Source organism: Porites lutea, chromosome 6 (genome assembly GCF_958299795.1).
Source record: "Porites lutea chromosome 6, jaPorLute2.1, whole genome shotgun sequence".
NCBI lineage: Eukaryota > Metazoa > Cnidaria > Anthozoa > Scleractinia > Poritidae > Porites > Porites lutea.
In genome coordinates, this window is record NC_133206.1 from 35331687 (window position 1) to 35352153 (window position 20467).

Genomic DNA, 20467 nt, shown 5'->3' on the forward strand with positions numbered 1-20467 from the left:
ACGTGAAATGGCCAGCTTTTTTTTTAGCAGGTTGTCAGGTAAATCACAGAGCTCACCCAACCAGTGTGTTTTGATACGAGAATTATTTGGTTTAGAAGACTTGAAATCTTCGTTACAATTTTAAGATCGTTTCAGTAGATTCTCATTATGATTGGCGTTCATTAAAAAATATATGTGATATTCAGTCTTCATTGCAAACAATCAATTCGCCAGAGGGTGAAACTGAATAATAATACTGGCTAGTTTCAAAGGCCTTGTAACCCGATCAAATCTTCTCAGGAAAGAGTTGAAGCGGCAATTATTTTCCGGTCGTGTTAAAAACGTTTTTGACAGGTACCAATATAAATGTATTTTGTTACGTTTTTAGTATAAACACTTCCTTTAATAAAGTATTCACAAAATTGGGGCCAAGAGCCTTATTAAATATTTAAGAACTGTCAATCCAATGTGTTCTTTCATAATCTTACTTCAGTTTGTTATTTCGTAATTTCTCGATACTTTCTTATCCACCAAATAGAAAAGTGAAGCTGTTAATTGTTTTGCGTCAGATAACGTCAGAAGTGGTCTTTTAACAGAGATATCTCTGGTAACTGTTGTAAATTATTTCCAGATAAGCATAGGAAAAAATTGAATTTTTTAATTGTTTTTTTTTTTTTGTGAACTAACAAAAGTATGATCGCAGGTTTTTAGCTCGTCAGAAGCAACGTTTGATCACAATAAAATTTCTAAGTTCAACAATAAGCTACAGCTCCAGCATCACTTCCTGTCAGAGGAGCGGAAGTTGTTAGGGCGCGCAAAGTATGCTGGGTTTTTAAACAATTCTAAATTTTCGACTTTCACAGTCCCTAGAGCGGTTTTCACTTGACTGTCGTAAAACCAAAACCAAAGTAAATACACTAGCCAACCAAAGGACGTAGTAAAACCAAAACCAAAACCAAAACCAATCCCAATTCGACAGTCAAGTGAAAACCGCTCTATAATACAATTTGATTTCCCCACAAATTTTTGTAGAAATATTGATTTCAATTTTCTCTTAGCATTAATAATCGTCCCTTTAAAATTTGAAAACAAAACTTAAGCAAAATTTTATGGGGAAGACAAATTACATCGTGGGGAAGCTGAAAGTTGCAGATTCATCTGATTGAATTTAATATGCGTATTTCCCCATGGTGTCGAACTTGAGAACTGGGGTCAACAATGAGGCCCAGCATGGTTGGCTGTGTAACTATGGGATTATAAAGAAAAAATGTTTCTTGTCTTTCTTGAAAATATGAAGATGATGAATGATTTTCTGTTTGTGGCAAGACATCTTGTCAAGCCATCACTTTTGGGAGGGCCTTCTAAGAAACATAAGTCCTGGCAACCTTCTAATTAGACGGTTTCCGCAGTTCTCTATTTATCCGTACGATCGTCGAGATCGAGCGCGTTGCGTTGAAGAGATGTGCACTAGTGCTTTCAACTAAAATTGAAAACAATATAATCTTGGTTGACAACTAACTCAGAGTTATGCAACTCAATGCTGGAGTTTTTTGACGATACTCTAACACTTAGGAAAATGTCTAAATCTCATCCTGTACGCCTCCCGGTAAGCTTCAGCCTCGCGTTCTTGTTCAGATTGCACGTTATGAAAGATCGTCTCAGGCCTTCTTTGGGGGATACATTATGTATAATCTGCTTTATTAAAACATCTAGTTGATAATCTTAATATTTCCATTTCTCTAAATTCATTATTAAAACGGCGAAAAGTATCGTGGATGTTGCCTGAAATTTTAAGAGTCTCCCAGAATTCCACTGTTGTAATAATTACGGTTCCATCTTAAGACATAGAAAAAAGAGGTCTGCGGCTGTCTCGCTTATGAGACACAATAACGAAGGTTTTTCTCTGGCTATTAAATTTATTTCCTAGCAATGCTGGATTCACAGTAGAGAAAAACAACCAATAAAACAGTTAGCCACACCAGCTATAAGTGCTGTCCTGCAAGCTGGTAGATTACTTGGGTGTCATTTTTAATGGCTCTGCGAGAACAAGCACAGAAAACTAGTTAATAAGCAAAAATCAATTAACACAAGACTTTTTTAACGTTAAAAACAACATTAAGACCATTATGTTCCAGAAACGGAAACTGACGAAAGTCGCCGGGAAAGAAACAATATGAGTGCTACCCAAAAAAAATTAACGGAAACGTCAGCTTTTCAATCTTTTTCCTCGTGGTAAAGTAACTTTATTCAGTCAACTCGATCAGTTGATTAAACGGGGGCATCACCACAGATGGGCTTTTGAAACAAACCTCTTTCATGTATCTATAACTAGAATCTGACGTTTGCCGTTTGCCGTATACGTGAAGCTTAAACTCTCTAATAACAAACCTCTTCCAAGCGGTCACGTAAGGCTCGTTAAAGAATTATCCGAGGGGCTGAAGACATTAAGAGACAAAATAAATATTTTCAAAGAAACTAAACGTTATTTATACATAAGCTTTACCTTTTATCATCTTCGTGAACTTACATCTGTCACTTGAACACTGCCAGTAAGAGTTTCTACATGAACTGCATGAAAAGAGAAGTGTGAAGAGGGCTGTATAAACCATTTTAAAGAGTTATTTTAATTCTATATTTCCGGTATAACGCTTTTACCAACTCGAATCCAAAGAGAGTTAAAGATACCACTTTATGCCTAGAGTGTTTTTAACTCTCTTACCAGTGTTTGATATGTGATAAAATACTATGTCTTGTGTGCCAGGGTGGTGTAGTGGGTAACACCGCTATCCTCCCACCAATGTTGTTGGTTCTCTTCTTTGCTCCGAGAATTTTTCACTCCGGGTACTCTGGTTTTTCACCAGCTTAAAACAAAATACTTTCAAATTCGATTCAGTATGGAACACACGGACATGAAAAAGCTTGACCGTCATATTTTGTCCGGAACGGCCTCCATTTCGACTGGAGAATATCAGACACTGGCATGGATTTAACACTAGGGCGGCCATTAGGGCCATTTATACGAGGAAAAATAGGACGCGTCTTACATAAGACGCGTCTTAAACAAGACGCGAACTTTCCGTATAAACGACACATTTCGTCTAAAATAAGACGCGACTTAGCCAAGACGCGTCTTATTTTAGAACAGCCCTTAACACTTGTTCTTAGATACTTACATAAGACGCGAACGCAAAGTACGCATGCGTTAATTTTTGGCGGGAAAATTATCGCTTGCCCGGTGAACTGGCAGGCCACTGGCGGGAAAAATTGTTTACAAATTACAACGCGTTTTCGTTTCCTTGCCTATTCTGCTTTATTTTTTCTTCGCTCAAATATAAATGAGCACGCCGTTATTAAAGTTAAAAAGAAACCAGGCTTGGTCCCTGGCGGAGGAAAAAGATTTTTTGTTATTATGTAAGGAGAAGGCGATAACAGACCTCCTGGACAAATGCGTGACATCTGCTGGTGTAAGTAGACCCTTTTAACTTTAAACTATCACAAATTATATTTACTAATCAAATTGCTATCTTCGTATTATAAACTTACACTTTAAAAGTAAGTTTAAGTCTACAGAAGAGTCAGATAAGATATGCTCGTATAAACGGTTCAGTTCGCGTCTTATTTTTCCTCGTGCCGTAGATGTCAGCGAGTATCAACTGACATATAATGGTGTATAAACATATTCGATCTTACATGTGCCGGAGTACCACAAGGCTACAGCTTATTTATTATATACCCTACATCTCCCACCCATCGACGAGTCCAAAACCGTTGATGCGTGATGAAAACATACTGATAAAGGTTATCCAGAGTAAACCTTAATTAAAACTGAATGAGGACAAGACAGATTCAAACTCGACAACAACTCTACTGAGTCAGACTGTACTCCAAAACACAAGTTCATTATTATCATTATTGCTATAATTATCATTATCATTATTATCAAAAACTGAATCGTTGCATAATGCAATTCTAGAGCTCTGGCCCGGGTTGCTCGAAGCATGGTTAGTGCTAACCAGCGTTAAATACCACGGAAACCTATACATTTTGATACCTCTTAACCAACCGTTAGCGCTAACCAGGCTTCGAGCAACCGGCCCCTGATTGGCTCAGCCATCATGGTATATGAGCCATCATACCATGCTGTCCAAATATGGTAGCTGTACTCGTCTGCTCAAAATTCAAAACAAGCTGAAAATCGGTTTTTTCTACAAATAAAGTCGGGAAGAATTCTCGATATATTGTGGGCGTTTTTAATAAATCAATTATTCCACTCTCGCTTGTTGGATATGAGAAGATTATAGCCAACTCATATCCAACTCACACTCGTGCAATAATTATTAATTATCATTATTATTATTGTTATTATTAAGTACAAAAACTTCTGCATGAGTAAGAAATAAACTTACCACAATGTACATCTGTCAGGAAGCACTAGAAGTTCGCCATGAAAATACTTAACTCCTTCAAAGTGGCAAACTAAAGAAAACAAAACAAAAATAAATTGTTTTTACATTGATTTCAAGATATTCTAGCATTGCACAGGACATAACCCACCTTTAGCGTAGTCCTTTGGGCAAACCAGGCAGCATCGCCCCTTCATTTTAAAGGGATCGTCACACAGAGGTATGGGACAGCTAACCGATGAGCAGTTACCAGTCTGAAAATCTCCACACAAGCAATGAGCACATTCACTGAGGCTCCATATATCGCCTTTCTTGTACATCTCATCTGCGAGAGTATCTACACACTTTGGCCGCTCTGTTAAATATGCAATATAGTTCCTTCATAAACACCGTTGGAAAAAAGGAAAAGTTAGATGCGGTACTTTTCACGAGGCATTATTGTTAATGTATAGTGATTCCCCTCGCTGTCACGAGTTTTAAGGTGATGTTACACGGGACGATTCACAACGACGATTTTTAGCGGAACACGGCGTTGCAATGTTGAAACAATGTTGCAGCTATTTGAAACAATGTTGCAACTTTACATTGCGTTAAAAATCGTCGTTGTGAATCGTCCCGTGCAACATCACCTTTGGGGCACTCACTGGGGGCTTTTTCTGCCTCATCTCCAGGGATTATAGGACGAATGACGTCAGGATTGCTGCTGGGCGGGGAGACAGTAAATAAACGGCCCCTAAAGCGATACTGATTAACCTCTTGTTTAAGTTTTATCAGGGATAAATTTTTTCTCTAGATAAGTGTTTTTCTCCACCAAGATAATAAACGTAGGGCCAATAAAAACTGGTCGAAGACCACGTTTTCAGTCGTGAACACCGCCTACGTTTCGTTGAAATAACCAAAACATGCTAAACAGATAGTCTGGATACTGATTAAGGCAAGCCTGTTAAGGATCCTTTCACGGTAGTGGTACCAAGTTCACCTCTACGCACGACTTTCTAATAATATTGCACTCATTCTTGATCTCACCGTTGAGAGGAATCATTGCATTCTTATCATGTTGGCACACCCATCCTTCTGACTCAACACATTTGCTGCCACGAAAGAGGACAAAAAAACGATTAGCCGAGAGACAGTAGCAATCATCATTCCTGATGTGTGTTGTAGAAGGCGATGTTACAAGAAACGATCCAGTTTTAGGGCAAAAATGTTGGAACAATGTTGTAGCACTTCAAAACAATGCAGTGATGCGCTGAAAATCATGGTACGGATGTTAATTGCAGAGGGTGACATCATAATCTCAGCATCAGTTTAACTATTGTAAATTAATATTTTGTAAACCAGGCACATGCTACTCACCAGATGGAGCGATGATCTTCTAGCACAATGATTTCATTTTGAAAGTATTTCTTTCCGTTGTATCTGCACACTAAAGAAAAAATGTGTAAACAGTTTAAATTTGGTAAATCCATATTCAAGAATTAACTACAAACAATTCCAACATTTTTTATAAGCATGCTAAGAATAAGGACACCGTCATTCTCTCAATACAAGTGTGATGGTAAATTTTAAGCGTGGTGAATACATGACAAAGATGTTTGTTCAGTCAGTGATACCTTCCGAGCCGCCTGTGTCATTGATTGAATTATCATATTTCTCATATCTTCCTCTAATATGTCTGGGCAATCCAACAAAATGTTTATTACTTACCTTTTTTAGGATCAGTGTCCAAGCAAACTCTACAGCACCTTCCCTCCTCACGAGTAGTATGTTTGCAGTCAGGAACATTGCATGTTATTCCCCAGCAGTTTAACTGACCATTTCTTTTGCAGGTACATGCAGTGCATGCAAAATCGTCTCGTACCCAGATCTCTCCCGGTCGGTAAAATTTAAGTGTAAGTAGGTCATAGCATCTGTTTTTATCCTCTTAGGAAAAACGGAAAAATAAAAGAATCAAGATTATTAGCAAAGACGGTTTAATGTTAAATATGAAAACTAACTTGAAAATTGATGTCCTCGCAAATTTCTACACAGTAAACGGGGGAAAAGGATACCGAAAGGTACGGCCTTTAAGACGTAAAACGTCTTGAAGCAATTAATTCGTAGATAAGAAAATATATATCGAAAAAAATTCCCGATAAACACAGTCCTTTGCGGGAAGATTTTAAATTTTACATCTTAAGGTATATTTTTGCATTTCGTAATCAAAATGATTAACAAAAACGCTCCATTTATGTATAACGTCAATGTTTGGTGTTCTATACAAAGTTCTTGGTTATTGAGTTCATACTACATCATATATAGGGTGAACTAAATTCTGTTCAACATTAATTTCGTGATACTGAACCTTTCTTATTTCATTGTCTGCATTTTGGACACACACTGACCTTTTTCACATCTGCTGACTTTTACATTACTGGGTTCCATATTTTCGCAATACCACGCATCATCGCTTCGCCTACAGCTCAATCCTTTGTCGCACATTGCATCTTCCTTTTCCAGAGGCTCTCTCCTGCACGCTTCTCCTATGTCTTTAAGACACACATCACAGCAACCACACTTATCTTTCGCCACAGCGGTTTTACAGTTATTGACTGAAGGACATGCGTATTTAGGATCTGGACAGTCCCCTGCGCTTTTACACCAGCACGCAGGGCAGTCTGGGATTGCTGTTGGATTCCGTCGTGAATTGATGAATGTTACAGACACCAAAAGTAAAATGGTCAATGTGACTGTAAAGATTTTCATTGCTGCAGTAAACTAAAATAAAAGCAAGTTCAATGATGTCAATCAATAAGAGCCGGTACTCCAAGATAATTTCCTTTTTCCAATTATCCTGTATCTCCCCCTGGTACCCCCAGCTTTAAACAGTGCTCCAGAACATCATGGATGATGTGAATTTTTTCTGGATATCATCATCCAGTTTTTCTCAAGCCTTTTTTCTCAACTGTCTTTTTCTTTAGAAGCTTGAAATGACTTGTTTTGTGACTGTATATATTGACAGATAAGCTCGGAAAAAGTGGAACGAATCACTCTTGAATATCGTTTGTGGACGTGGCCAATACGATATTTGGTTGCACGAAAGAGAGTTTTTGATTACCAAAGTCAATTGGGTGACGAAAGGAATATGATTACGTTTGTCATCAAATGACCGGCTTAAAGGAAAGTTTCAGTTTTACTGGAATTTTCGTTAAGGAAAATTTAATTTAACTGAAAGCCATTATAAGAACGATATAACGTCCAGTGCATGGCTCAGCTGCCAAGTAGTGTAATAATTTTTAAAACATAATCAAATTTCTTAACTAATGCAAAGTCCGTATTCTTTGCTAACAGTAAATTTTCAGTGTTCCCTCAGTTACTGAAACGCATCCATAAAAGGGATATCCGCTATCGTCACTACTGATATTAGTAGCATTTCCCCAAATCAGTTAAACAATTCACAATGGCCTCAGTTGTGTTTAAACAAGGAATTGTACAAATGTATGTAAGGATGTGTACCATGTAAAAATTTTACCTCAATGACCCCGCAAACCAACCGACTTCAAACCATGCAGGCTCCAAACTAAAAGTTTACACTGTATAAAGTTTTTTTAAACCGGAGCAGTTGAAACAAATTTAGAAGGGACGTTGTGATAACTGATATACACCAGTACCATTTGATCAAGAGAAGACACCGCAGGAACAGCGCCAAAAACAGCTTAATATACACATGCTGAAGAGAAACTGGGCGTAGTATATTGAGCTGTTGCTGGTGCTGATTAAAATCATCCTCGATCTCAACACAGATTGAACGTAAGCTACACAATGCATTTTATGAATATTTTCACGATCCATGCCATTTTCTATTGAACAAGTATTAGTTTGACCAGCTTTAGCGAATTGAAAGAAAAATGCGAAAGACTGTCTAAGCAATAACGTTCCTGTGCTAAGCCACAACTTTCGTGTTTTGCCGGGAGCAGCCGAACGTTTTTGCTACGCGAGGTATACTTATGATTATTCAGACGGTAGTCTTCAGAACCGAAAACGCTCCAGTTATTTCAGTCACACAAGGGCATGCTCTCAAGACTGTGGAGAGAATTCGTCATCAGTGGTGGAAAGTTAGCTATGGCCCCTTCTTTGTATGAGTTTATGGCGTTTGGGTGTTTATGCTTCTTTTATCCTATCGGTTAGGATGCTTAGTAAAGTGCACTTAAAGTTTGTAAAACAAATGAGTAAATGATCAAACCTCTCCCTTAAGTGAGGCGCTACTGGAGAGCCTAGAGATCTTTTTTCGCTGGTGCAAGGGGCCACTGATTCTAATCGTGCACCCGACTATTACGAATAAATCAACAAAAGTCATCTCACCTTTTCCCACAATCACTTGCTTTTAACTAAGTCATTCAAGCACCCTTAAGAGAACTGTTTTAGCTCCAGATACTATAATTACATCGACGTGGTCCTTTTCATATCAGAGAACCTTGTAATGTAATATTGAACTTGTCAAAAGGTTATTTCATTCCGATAAACGTGACAAGTATATTTCATACATTTAGTCCATCATAGGAAAACATCTGGTATCCATAATTTCTCAGAATACTGGGCAATCTGCTGTCTGGGTGACGCTGAATATAAACTATGCCAGGAATAATACCCGACAAGAGAGAATGATTCTCTCTTGTACCCGACTGATAGTATTTATCCCAGGCATATTTTGGAGCTGGGTTTTCACAGACAGTTTGCTTTTGTCAACAGTTCCATTTTGACCTTGTTATCTACTCAATCGTTGGGTGTGGAAAATAAAACTGACGCATATCTTATTTTGAATCTGTGAAGGTCACAAGATAAGTTCCTTAATCCACCTTTTAACTTTACGATTTTACTTCACAACAGCGAAAGATTGTTGCGTGTCCACAAATCTTTCATCATCATCATAAAAAACAAAACAAAAGATAACTCAGGGTGACTTAACTGGATGTTTATAGCAACAATACCCGTCTTACATTTACAGCATGTTACAGCATTTAAGCCATTAGTTAGTTAATTTTGTTTTATGATGATTTAAAATCAGCTTACAGGTCCATCTAATGTAGTCGAGTCTCTAAGCTGAAGCAAGAAAATGCTTGAGATTGAAAGATTTCCGCTGAGTGCATATTGTCCTTGTCTTAACAATTATGGTCATGTGACCACAGTAAATGGACGAGTTGTTGGCAAATTGTTTTTGTGTTGTTTTTACAAAACAAAAGAATATTAATTTAATGCCTTTGGTTTTTCTTAAAATAACTGTTAAAGCTTGAATGTCGAACCTCACGGTGATTATGAGCGGTTTGATAAGCAGTGATAAGCGTTTAGTAGCACTATTAAAAGACGTAGTAGTTTTTGTTTCCTTATTAGTTTAGTTTTGCATATGGCGCGAGGTTAAAAAAAAATTGCCGCGTAATACTGAGGCAGCAAAAAAGTACCCATAAAATATTTTGCTGGAATTTTATTGCAGGAAGCAAACTAATATCTAAAATTGATTGATATAGATTTCAGCCCGCTATGTTGTAAATAATTAAGACAATGCTCCAGTATATATGAACTGAAAGAGAAATCATTGAAGACACGCAACAACAATTTTTTTTTTCTACAGTGATTTACCCATTTCTGCTGGCGTGTTCCCGGCAATGAAGGCCGGATATACTAATATAGATGAAACCCTTTTTGACTGATTCCATTTATGATAAAATTCTCTTGAGGGCTGAGCATAGTTTGATGATAAAGTTTAAGATAAAGCTTCACAATGAAATTCCAGACTGTTTTAGTTCGTCAAAAATGCTGCGGTCTGTTCAAAGCATTGCCCAAGAGCAGCGATTAAGTTATATTAGACCCATTTGTTTGTTTCATCCTGTTTGTAACTATCACCCTGAAATGAGAATTATGCATTTATGCAAAAAAATTTTTGATATAAAACTTTTGTCCCACTATCTGTTTTCTAGTTGTCGCTTGCAATTAACTTATTAAGGTTTTCGTAATAACAAGAACACTGAATAAAAACGGCTTGTATGGACAAATTTACCGTGTAATGACAAAAAGTCTTCGGCCAAACTGGCGAGACAGAAAAAGGAATTTTAAGAAGTAAAATCTACGAAAGCGCTCATTCAAATAGACAGGGTACATACCTCAAGCAGAGCTGTCAGAGTATTGGACAATATCCGTGCAATATCGGCGTCAGTATCTTTGGGTAAAGCTGGCTTCTGAGTTTCCGCTTTCTTTCAAATGATAAAACTAAACACACTAAACAGCCTTTTGCGCATTGCACATCGTCCTTCTCAGTTTGGCTCAGAAGTGTTAATACAAAAGAGTCGTCAGCGAACTTCAAATTATAGATGATATGAAGATTACAGACTAAATGGGGTCACAGAGATATTTCCTTTCTTGTCAAAACTGTCTGTCAGACCCCAATGTGGTATTTGTAAAGTTTATGCAAGTAAACACGGTGCTTTTAATCTTACAGTAGCCACAAAGAGTAACGCTAAGGACACTTAACTCAAAACTGTCTCATTCCTTGTCTCATTTGCGTTTTCCCTTCTATAAGACTAACAATCAGGCTTTCGAGTAAGATAGAACTTCAGCAGATAGCTTTTTAAAACTTAGATCAAGAGCAATGACCTTTCCCTAAATCATTTTCTGATGATATTCATCTTGAAAGTTAACGTAAAATAACTCTACAACACGATCGTATGACGGTACAATTTATCTTCAACCTATTCAAAGCTTCCCTTTTTTTGAATCGATGCCTCTTGGTTTAGAAACAGAGGATGTCACTCTGGAAAGGCGGACCTTTTCCGCCACTGATTTTAAGTGCTATTTTCAAAGTTCTAGTTCAGTTTTCTTGTTTGAAGTTTAGTGGTTCCACAAGGTTCAAATAACAATGCACCGCTGCCGGTAAATCAACTATGATAGGGAGCTTTCGCAACGTAAACGTCACTATTAAAATGAATGCGCATAATTTTTCAAACGTCGCCGCGACTCTTGCAAAAGTCTCAGGTGGGTGAAAGTTCCAGGAGCTGAATTCCTAGGGACCGCACCCAGATTAAGAAAGAGAAAGAAATATGACTTTTTATCACATGTCATTCTTAGGGACCTTACGGTCCGACGATGGCGACGCCAGTGAAAGCCGCCCGTCACTACATTAACTGACTTCGGGTCCTTTCAAACTTTTTCGCGATTATTCCAACACGTCCAGACTTTTCAAAGCTGGAGCGGAGAAGAGAGGACTACTTCAGAGCTCAAATGGATACTCGCTTTGTTTGCCGTGCACGTTCCCTAGAGAAGTTCAAATTTGGTCATTTCACGTTGTAGTTCGACAATTTTTGTTTCTGTGACGTTCCAGTTACCGTCACCGTTGAAGTTTTGTAAGGTCCCCCATTTTCTCCACAGGGCACCCAGGCTCACAAGAAGAAGGACCCTCGAGATCGCCCCCTGTAAGACAATCCAAAACAGTGGATTGTGGATTCCGGATTCCAAAGCCCCGGATTCTGGATTCCACAAGTAGAAAATTTCCCTTATTCCGGAATCCGGATTCCCTTAATTTTATGGGGCGACTCGAAGTCAAATTATAAGATTTTCTAGACTGCAAAACAGTCGGTTTTTTTCTCAAAATCAGTAAAGAAATCGGTAAAGCGTGGCGTAAGAGTCTTACGCGCCGAAGCGCCCGAGCCTCACAAAAAAACATATTCTTAGCGTCTCTCTCCAGTCTCGCTCTCTGTTTTCAGCCTCGTTCCAGACCTTTTGTTTGATTGCTCGCGCGTACTTGAATACGCAAAAATACGGACTGTTTTGCAGACTAAGGGTTTTCCGTTTCGCTGCAACAAGGTACTGCCATTTTAAAATACATACCTTATAAAGAGATGTCTTTGTGTTGTTTTCTTACTGTTCTCCTGAAATATGAACATTACAAGTATAATATTGATCTTCTGGTTCTCTAAGGAAAACTAAAAACTCGGCATTCTTGTACTTTCTTATTTACTTTTGTTTTTAACGTACATCTAGGGTTTGAATTCATTTTTTTTCAAGGGTAAATGAGCTGTCTAACAGCTTTGAAATTGAAGTTGTAATTGTAAGTAACAACCGGGCGGTGCCTTGCATGGGACTAGGGTCCCGTTTGCACTTGCCGTTTTAGGGATCAACAATTGTTTTAAATTATCCTTGTAACTATAATTGATTACTTTTATTTCTTTAAGTATATGTCGTCTTGAAAATTCTGTCATGATTGCATTCTTGCCCCAATCAGGAGCAATCCCCAATAAAGTGTCAAAAAAAAAAGAAGAATTCCTCAGAAAAAGCTCAGAAATTCACCTTCGTTCGACTCAAATCGCTCCCTTTCTTTGTAGGCCGTAGACCGAAGACTCTCCTTCCTAAAGAACGTCAATCTAGTTCCAAACATTGAGCCGTTCGTTAACCGTAGCCCCGGAGGGGGGACACCGCTTATGAAAGGGGTGGGGATGCTCGTCGGAATTTTGAATTAAAACCCTAAAGGAGACCGATCTGGGCGTGGCCCAAGCTTTATTTGACCCCTAAAAGAGACCATGTTAAAACACAGACAATATAAATATTTTTGTATTTTTTCACGTGCAACCCTAAACGAGACCTTCACGGCTAAATATGATGGCATTTTGCCCAGAACACCCTAAGTGAGACCAAAATCCGAAATTTACACGCCTAAGCGAGACGACGAGCATCCCCACCCCTTTCTTATGCGGAGTCCCTCCCCCCTCCCCCCGGGACCGTAGCCTAAAAAAATTTGAACTTGGCGCTTGGTTTTTTTTCCTTGGCTTATTAGCTACGCCGTACGGTCAAAAATCCCTCGACGGGGAGGAATATGGGTAAAATCAACCCCGGCAGGTAGATTTTACGAAAAAGCTATGTAAATTTTTAACAGAGCAAGCGACAAATTTTCGCTTGCGACGTGCCATAGCTGTATACCAAACCCCTGATCACGTCGTTGAATTTCATCAAACTACTACCAGAATATTTTAGTTAATATTTTAATATCTTGTGTCAAATAAATAACCAATTACATAAATAAAACTTAAAAATAAATATACATATCACAGGTATTGCTTATGTCACATAAAGATAGGATTTGTACTTAAAATAGGAAATTAAATTAACATATTTGCAAATTTTCATAAAAAGTCAGACTGTACGGTGCAAAACATTTTGTGCACAAATCTTTATCCAGTATAAATTTTATATACTTATGTGTGTTTTTAAAATACAATGTGGATCACGAATTGCACTATAAATAAAATATTTTCTGATCCCAAGCTGGTTATTCCATAAGCTCCTTTTCGTCTTGAGATATGTTGCCTACAGGATTACTCTCCTTTCATGCAGTCTGCTGGCAGGAAAAAAGAACCGTTAATTGGATATAACAACCCCTTTCTACACCTTTGTGTTTCCTAAATAAACAAGGTAACTAAGGCGTGGTTTTGTGCCCACGTTGCACCCACAGATAGCCTCTGGTAAAAGCTCTCTCTAGTCAGTACAAACTATACTAAACCATCTTTTCCTCCGCTGAAAAATAAGATTGCGGACAAAATTTGATCTGTAATATCTTGGCATGCCCAACATTACACAAATCAAATCAAACTAGCCGTCTCCTACAAAGAGAATTCTATGTCAGAGGTTTGACTGCATTATAAACAACAAAATATTTCTCTGCGCAAACGTAATGGACACAACAACCATAGGCCTCGTTTGTTTTTATTACTCTTTAGATCTCTTAATTACCTGTCGCGATCGCCAGAATGTTATTCCTTTATGTTATTAGATTATTCTCTAACTTTGCTAAGTTTTCATCCGCGGTTAGCCTTCCTGCTCTATGAAAAAACTTTTCCGGGCACATTTCTCGTGCAAAACACCATTTCCACTCCGGACGCTTTTTAAACTGATTTTATTGTTTATTTACACCTGTTCTGGCAGTACGATTTGAACTGTATCTGAAACCGTGCTTGATCTGGCGGCGCGGCGTGTAAAATACCTGACGTAGTGCCTATTTCAAGGTGTGCAAATGGAGTAAGTTATTTCAGCCTTGATTATTTTGTAGAAAAAGAAGTCAGGATTTTTCGCACGTGCTAATGGTTTTATCTTCTTTACGTTTACAGTTTTACTTAAGCTTGTTATTATTGCGGATTTGTCAGGAACTGTTAACCGTGGCTTGCCCTGCTATAAAACAAGAGCGCTTGACTACAAAGCGAGGGTTGGCGGCTTCAATACCTCGGGGACGGACCAATACTGAGGGTCTTAAAATAACTGAGAGATATAGAAAGGCACTGCCTTCGTTCTGCAAAAGGGTTCAATAGACCTTACTTAATTCTTCTGTAATGACTAAGTGCGTTGACACTTAAATAAATAACCTTTTTGATTTTTTCAAATGCGAGAGGAAAGATTAGTTGGTATATACAAATAACTCAAATAATTAAAACTGTTAATTAGTGTTTTTCTTCGACTTACTTTGTGCTCTTGACTCAAGGACGTTTCGTTTTGCTTTTAGGGCAGCCAGGTAGCTTTGGATCTGTCTGCCCGCACCACCACCATCGTTTGAATCTTCTCGCAGAACGTTTAACTTTTATGTCACGCCGATGAGGTCGCTTTAAAATCACATCTGACAGACTACAAAAAATAGAAGATACAATGTAACTCAGAGGTAGGTCCTGACTGTCGTTTCTCATCTATCTGATTAGTTAATATCGATTGTAACTTTATTAACGGATGATTTTAGTCACTCAAACGTAAATAATTCAAAAGGGGTTCAAATGGAAGAAATGTTCGAAAGGGATTGCCCTTTTAAGCGCTGAGAAAACAATCCCTCAACTTAACCTGTTCTTGTAGATGGAGCAGATTTGCTAATCCATGATATCAGTTGTATTTACTTTTCTCTTGGTTTCAATTGTCTCAAATTTAAAATGAAAGCTCCTACTTATGAATGAAGCTGCACACATTCAAATCACAAAGAATTTAGATAAAAAATATCCTTTACCTCAGTTTTTTATTAGCTGCGTTTGCTTTCATCTCTTCTAGCCAAGCTTTTTCTGGGTGTCCAGCAGTCGTTCTGAATAACATAACTAACACAGCGACGAATGCGGCAAATATCACAGTCTTTTTCATTTTGGTTGAAGTCAATTCACGGTCTCACACTCTTTCTTTCGAAGTTGTTACTGTTATGACACTACAAAAGATTGAAATCTGCGTCGTCTTATTTATAGTTTATAACTTCGAGTGCATGGTGACGTAAAGGAATATGACGTGGCAATCCCCCTAAGAGTACAAGAGCATTCAATACTGCGTCTAATCTCCATTGTTGAAAATGGGAAGTTATAGGTAAATAAACAAATTTAACATCATCAAGCAGCTTTTAATGAAGAAACAAACCAAGTTGCTCCTCTAAAAGATGCATTAAGGTTGACTTAAGTTGTTCTATAGCTTTCATGTTTTAAAACATTTGAGACACCACGCCTGTAGCCGGATATAGGTGGGGAGGAAAATAACGTTCCGATCTGGTTCCTTTCTGCATTTGCGTAACGGAAAACCTGTATGCTTCAATGAAGCTGAACAGAATATTTTTATCACCAGGAAAACATACTTCGTTGTTAAATTTTTAACGACAAAGCACCATTACCTAAGATTTGCAAAATGTTTAATGAGATGTCCTCTTCTAGGCTATACTGACACTTGGTCCAATTACTTTGGCAGCTGAAACAGGTGTTGTGTGAGAAGTGTAGTGTTCTGAAAATGGGACATGCGGCGTTTTTCTGCAAAACGCAATCCTTGCATTCCCCCCCCCCCCCCCCCCCACCCAAGCAGGCAGCCGAGAATTCACAATTTTTTTATTTTTTCAACTTTACATTTCGTTCCATCTCACGCGATTGAAGGGAAGTGATAGGTCAAACGACCTTAATACGCGCTAAGGGAAGAAATGATTTAGTGGGCTAAAACGAGCTGTTACAGAAAGGTTACCTAAAATTTCTTGGAATTTTTAGTAAAATATATTTAGTTGCGGGAGCAGGGCGCCATGCCCTTTATATTGCTTTCTTTCTTTCTTCCGACAAGAAAGAAATGTAACTCAATATTCAGTTCCTTTTAAATTAAAATAACCTTCCTTAGGCTTTTGTTTCTCTTCTTTACCATAAACCACAAGCCAAGTATCGAGTCATTTAGCCGGATAGGGATCAAATATACCTCGAGGAGGTCGGTACTAATGAGACTATTGGCCTGAAAGCAGAAAATGATTAAATACAAAGGAAGCAAGTAATTCTTTGCAAAATTCTGAGAAAGTAAAATCAACATTGATACGGTATTGAGGTGATGACCTTATTGACAAAAAGAGTGCTCAAAGATTAGTTTAATCCTGACTCTGTGCATGTTCCACTTCCACCAGGCGGAAAGACGTATCTTCAATGTATGAAAAACATATTAATATTAAAATATTAAAACGAAGAAACAAACTAAGAAAGAAAATACAGTTTACGCGCTATTCTTCAACGACTTCATTATTCCCCATCCTGTACCTCGAAGCGGCCACTCTTTTGAATTGAATTGTGGAAATTTGTCAAGTCTCCCAAAACCTTCGATGAATATAGCTAAAAATGCAGTGACGTGAATGTAATTGTTTCTAATAGGTGGGTATACTGCGATATTCCTTTGAGCAGTACCCTGAACCGACCAAGAATATCCACCAGCAACGGGGCAGAGAAGGTGGAACGAAACGCCGCGATTCAAAATAGCGATGCTTGCGTGTGGTTCTTTGTTTATTTGTTTACCTTGACAGCCAGGATGTGTAGTCAAAGAAACTAGTACCTTCCAGCGAGACTTAATCTTGTTACATTAGTTTCGTCTCATTATCATATATACATTCCTTTTCCGGTTTTATGCCCGCCCTGGGCAACTCCAGTGTAATATAAATTGTCTTTGTTTAGGCCAGGAACGCTAACGCGACATATTCTTTAAATAGAATAAACAGCCACAAACTCAGTGAAGTCTTTATATATGAGTGGAGCAGTTTCGTGTTCAATTTGTGCTGTAGCGTTTACGAGAGGAATGAATGTTCACAACAAGCTGAGGTTAAATGGTGTATTCACAGCCTGTTCATTATTGTACTTGACTAGTCAATATTGCTTTACGCATAGCCATTCATCCCATTCCATTTGTTTCATATTTTATTCAGTGATGGACAAGACATTACAATCAGTATCTACGCCTTATATGGGTCCGAAGGGACGTTGACTGTTGTTCCATGATATTGAATCAATTAAAAATATCATTCTTTCAGCTAACTCAGCTAATTGTATCATAATTATATATATAGATCATCTATTTATATGGAATGATAAAAACTAAAAACAGGTGAACATGTAGTATGAATCTTTTATCAATTAACTAGGAGTGCAGAACACAAAATTTTAAATAGTATAATAATAATAAATTTATTTACTTATATATCAGATCTCCACTGCACCAAGGAAAGTTACAATTTTCCTAATGTGATCATATATAGATTGTGCTCAAAAATGTTGAAAGAGTAGTGAAAAAACGGGGTCAAATGTTACTCAAAAGTTGCCCGAAAATGAAAAAAAAAATGCTCCAAAATTTCAAGAAGTTGCTCATCAACATTAGCCACTTTATTCACATAACAGCTTTAAACAATATACCGGTATAATGTTGTTTGACATGATTACAAGGATTCATTTATTGGTCGGCCACAAAATCAGCACTTCCTCTTGTAACTGAAGATACTCATATTAAATGTTATCAGCCAGGCGTTAAACGTCATGATTAGATCAGTTACAATACTATTTCATAGAGCGTTTTAGCATTATTGTATCTGATCATGACAGAAGCCTCTCTAGAGATAGTCTTCAGGGCCCGGTTGCATAAAACCTACATTTAAGTGCCCACTTAAGTAGGTCACTTATGAATTCGTTATGGGTACACTTACGTGTGTTGCATGGAACGCACTTAGCACTCTCGTAAGTTACTGTTTTACGTGGTAACTTACGGACTCACTTAAAAGCAGACGTAACTTTGATACAGTACTTTATTAATGACTCACTCTTTTTTTTAAGCTAGCCACCGGTGAGTGTAAAGAAAGTTTTAAGTCGTTTCGAACACTTTTTATCCTCTCAAAAAATAAAATTTGCATGCAAACAATATTTTTGTTTTTCTGTTGTAGTAAACCTTGGTAGGTAACAGCTGTTGGTAAAGCTCTTGTATTCCAGCGATGGTATGCGTTGGGGCATTCTTCCATGAAGAAAGCCACGCAAAGCATTCCTCCAGTTTAACTTTCTCGTCGTCCCATCTGTTCTTGATAAGCTTTCCTTGCCATCTCTCCTCAGATACCGTTGATTATTATTATTATTATTATTATTATTATTATTATTATTATTATTATTATGGTGATGATGATGTCGCACTATAAAAATTTGGAATGCTGTCTACATTATGTGGTAGTATAGGGCGCATAACGTAACCTACACCACTTGAGAAGCTATACTTAGAAGTAAAAAAAGGTCGGTACGAAACCTAATACGATCCTAATATACATAATGATATGAATCTCTCTACTTAAAAAGCTAATTTAGAATATTATTAAATTCTTATACACTGTACAACCTACGCAAAGACATGATAATATAATTGTCTCTACTAGAAGCATATCTCCACTGCACCAAGGAAAGTTACAATTTTCCTAATGTGATCATATATAGATTGTGCTCAAAAATGTTGAAAGAGTTGTGAAAAAACGGGGTCAAATGTTACTCAAAAGTTGCCCGAAAATGAAAAAAAAAATGCTCCAAAATTTCAAGAAGTTGCTCATCAACATTAGCCACTTTATTCACATAACAGCTTTAAACAATATACCGGTATAATGTTGTTTGACATGATTACAAGGATTCATTTATTGGTCGGCCACAAAATTAGCACTTCCTCTTGTAACTGAAGATACTCATATTAAATGTTATCAGCCAGGCGTTAAACGTCATGATTAGATCAGTTACAGTACTATTTCATATAGCGTTTTAGCATTATTGTATCTGATCATGACAGAAGCCTCTCTAGAGATAGTCCTCAGGGCCCGGTTGCATAAAACCTACATTTAAGTGCCCACTTAAGTAGGTCACTTATGAATCTGTTATGGGTACACTTACGTGTGTTGCATGGAACGCACTTAGCACTCTCATAAGTTACTGTTTTACGTGGTAACTTACGGACTCACTTAAAAGCAGACGTAACTTTGATACAGTACTTTATTAATGACTCACTCTTTTTTTTAAGCTAGCCATCGGTGAGTGTAAAGAAAGTTTTAAGTCGTTTCGAACACTTTTTATCCTCTCAAAAAATGAAATTTGCATGCAAACGATATTTTTCTTCAATGTCTACTGAAAATGATAGTTCTCCTTTTTTTACAACATCAGCTTTAAAGTGTACATTAGAGGTTAACAAAGCGCATTAGAACGAATTGCGTGAAGAAAACTACTTTTTTTCACTTCTCAGTAAAAGATCTCGTTAACTTTAGTAAGAACAGTAACGATACGAGACCTACATAGGTCCCGTAAATTTACGTGCTATTTTTCCCGTAAAAAAAGTTTTATGCAACACCTGCAATTTCTGTTGCATAAACGACACTTAAGTGAGCACTTACGAAAATCGTAAGTGCAACCACTGAGGTGAATTTCCTAAGTGGACCACTTAAGTGATTTAATGCAACTCACTTAAGTTACGAGTGCACGTACGTATACCCGTAGTCGTTACGGGCGTTTTATGCAACCGGGCCCTGGCCAGTGTACGCTCTTCCTGTGCGCGCACTAAATGCGTACGTTCTTCAGTAGAAGCTCTCTAAGGAGATGCAGAGCTCGACTGCTGCACTTATACCTGCCCAATGGGGAATTGCTTTACCATAGGCTGCCCATCAAGCTAATTTGCCGTTTTCATTACTTTTGCCAGAACCACACCATCAGCTGCGACAAGCCTGAAAAGAAAACCAAAAGGCTTGTTAATTACAATCAGGTCTTCCATTAAAAAACGGAGGAAAAAAAGGCGTCTAAAAAAATAAAGAAGTCTGTCAAAGT

General features: G+C 37.7%; 2 protein-coding genes and 1 long non-coding RNA gene across 4 annotated transcripts in view; all 3 read right to left on the reverse strand.

Moving 5' to 3' along the window:
- Positions 1–1623: 1623 nt before the first annotated feature.
- Positions 1624–10654, reverse strand: LOC140940085 (cysteine-rich motor neuron 1 protein-like). 2 transcript variants are annotated; one of them, XM_073388972.1, is made up of 9 exons: positions 10517–10654; positions 6767–7139; positions 6090–6305; positions 5739–5808; positions 5409–5473; positions 4534–4737; positions 4386–4455; positions 2483–2547; positions 1624–2016 (listed from the first exon to the last, which is right to left on the reverse strand). In XM_073388972.1, exons 2-9 carry the CDS (start codon positions 7125–7127, stop codon positions 1991–1993), a joined length of 1077 nt encoding a protein of 358 aa, XP_073245073.1. In that variant the 5' UTR covers positions 7128–7139; positions 10517–10654; the 3' UTR covers positions 1624–1990. The 2 variants fall into 2 exon arrangements, with proteins under 2 accessions (XP_073245073.1, XP_073245074.1); XM_073388973.1 differs by lacking the exon at positions 10517–10654 and adding an exon at positions 8724–8868.
- Positions 10655–13368: 2714 nt separating this feature from the next.
- Positions 13369–15586, reverse strand: LOC140941322 (uncharacterized). The gene is made up of 3 exons (XR_012166447.1): positions 15382–15586; positions 14856–15014; positions 13369–13740 (listed from the first exon to the last, which is right to left on the reverse strand). It is a non-coding gene; the product is annotated as an uncharacterized lncRNA (long non-coding RNA).
- A 1953-nt stretch (positions 15587–17539) lies between these two features.
- Positions 17540–20467, reverse strand: part of LOC140940393 (uncharacterized) — a 9195-nt gene continuing 6267 nt past the window's right edge. Inside the window, exon 3 of the mRNA XM_073389362.1 lies at positions 17540–20367. Within this exon, the coding sequence (XP_073245463.1) occupies positions 20330–20367 (38 nt within the window). The 3' untranslated portion in view covers positions 17540–20329. The remainder of the gene's footprint in view (positions 20368–20467) is intronic.

Bases quoted from the DNA above. Each gene is read 5' to 3' on its own strand.
- LOC140940085 (XM_073388972.1), bottom strand. From the start codon at position 7,127: ATGAAAATCTTTACAGTCACATTGACCATTTTACTTTTGGTGTCTGTA. The intron at 4,738-5,408 runs GTGAGATCAAGA...CATATTTAACAG, and splicing joins TGCAATGATTCCTCTCAACG to AGCGGCCAAAGTGTGTAGAT. The intron at 4,456-4,533 runs GTGGGTTATGTC...TGTTTTCTTTAG, and splicing joins CCCAAAGGACTACGCTAAAG to TTTGCCACTTTGAAGGAGTT.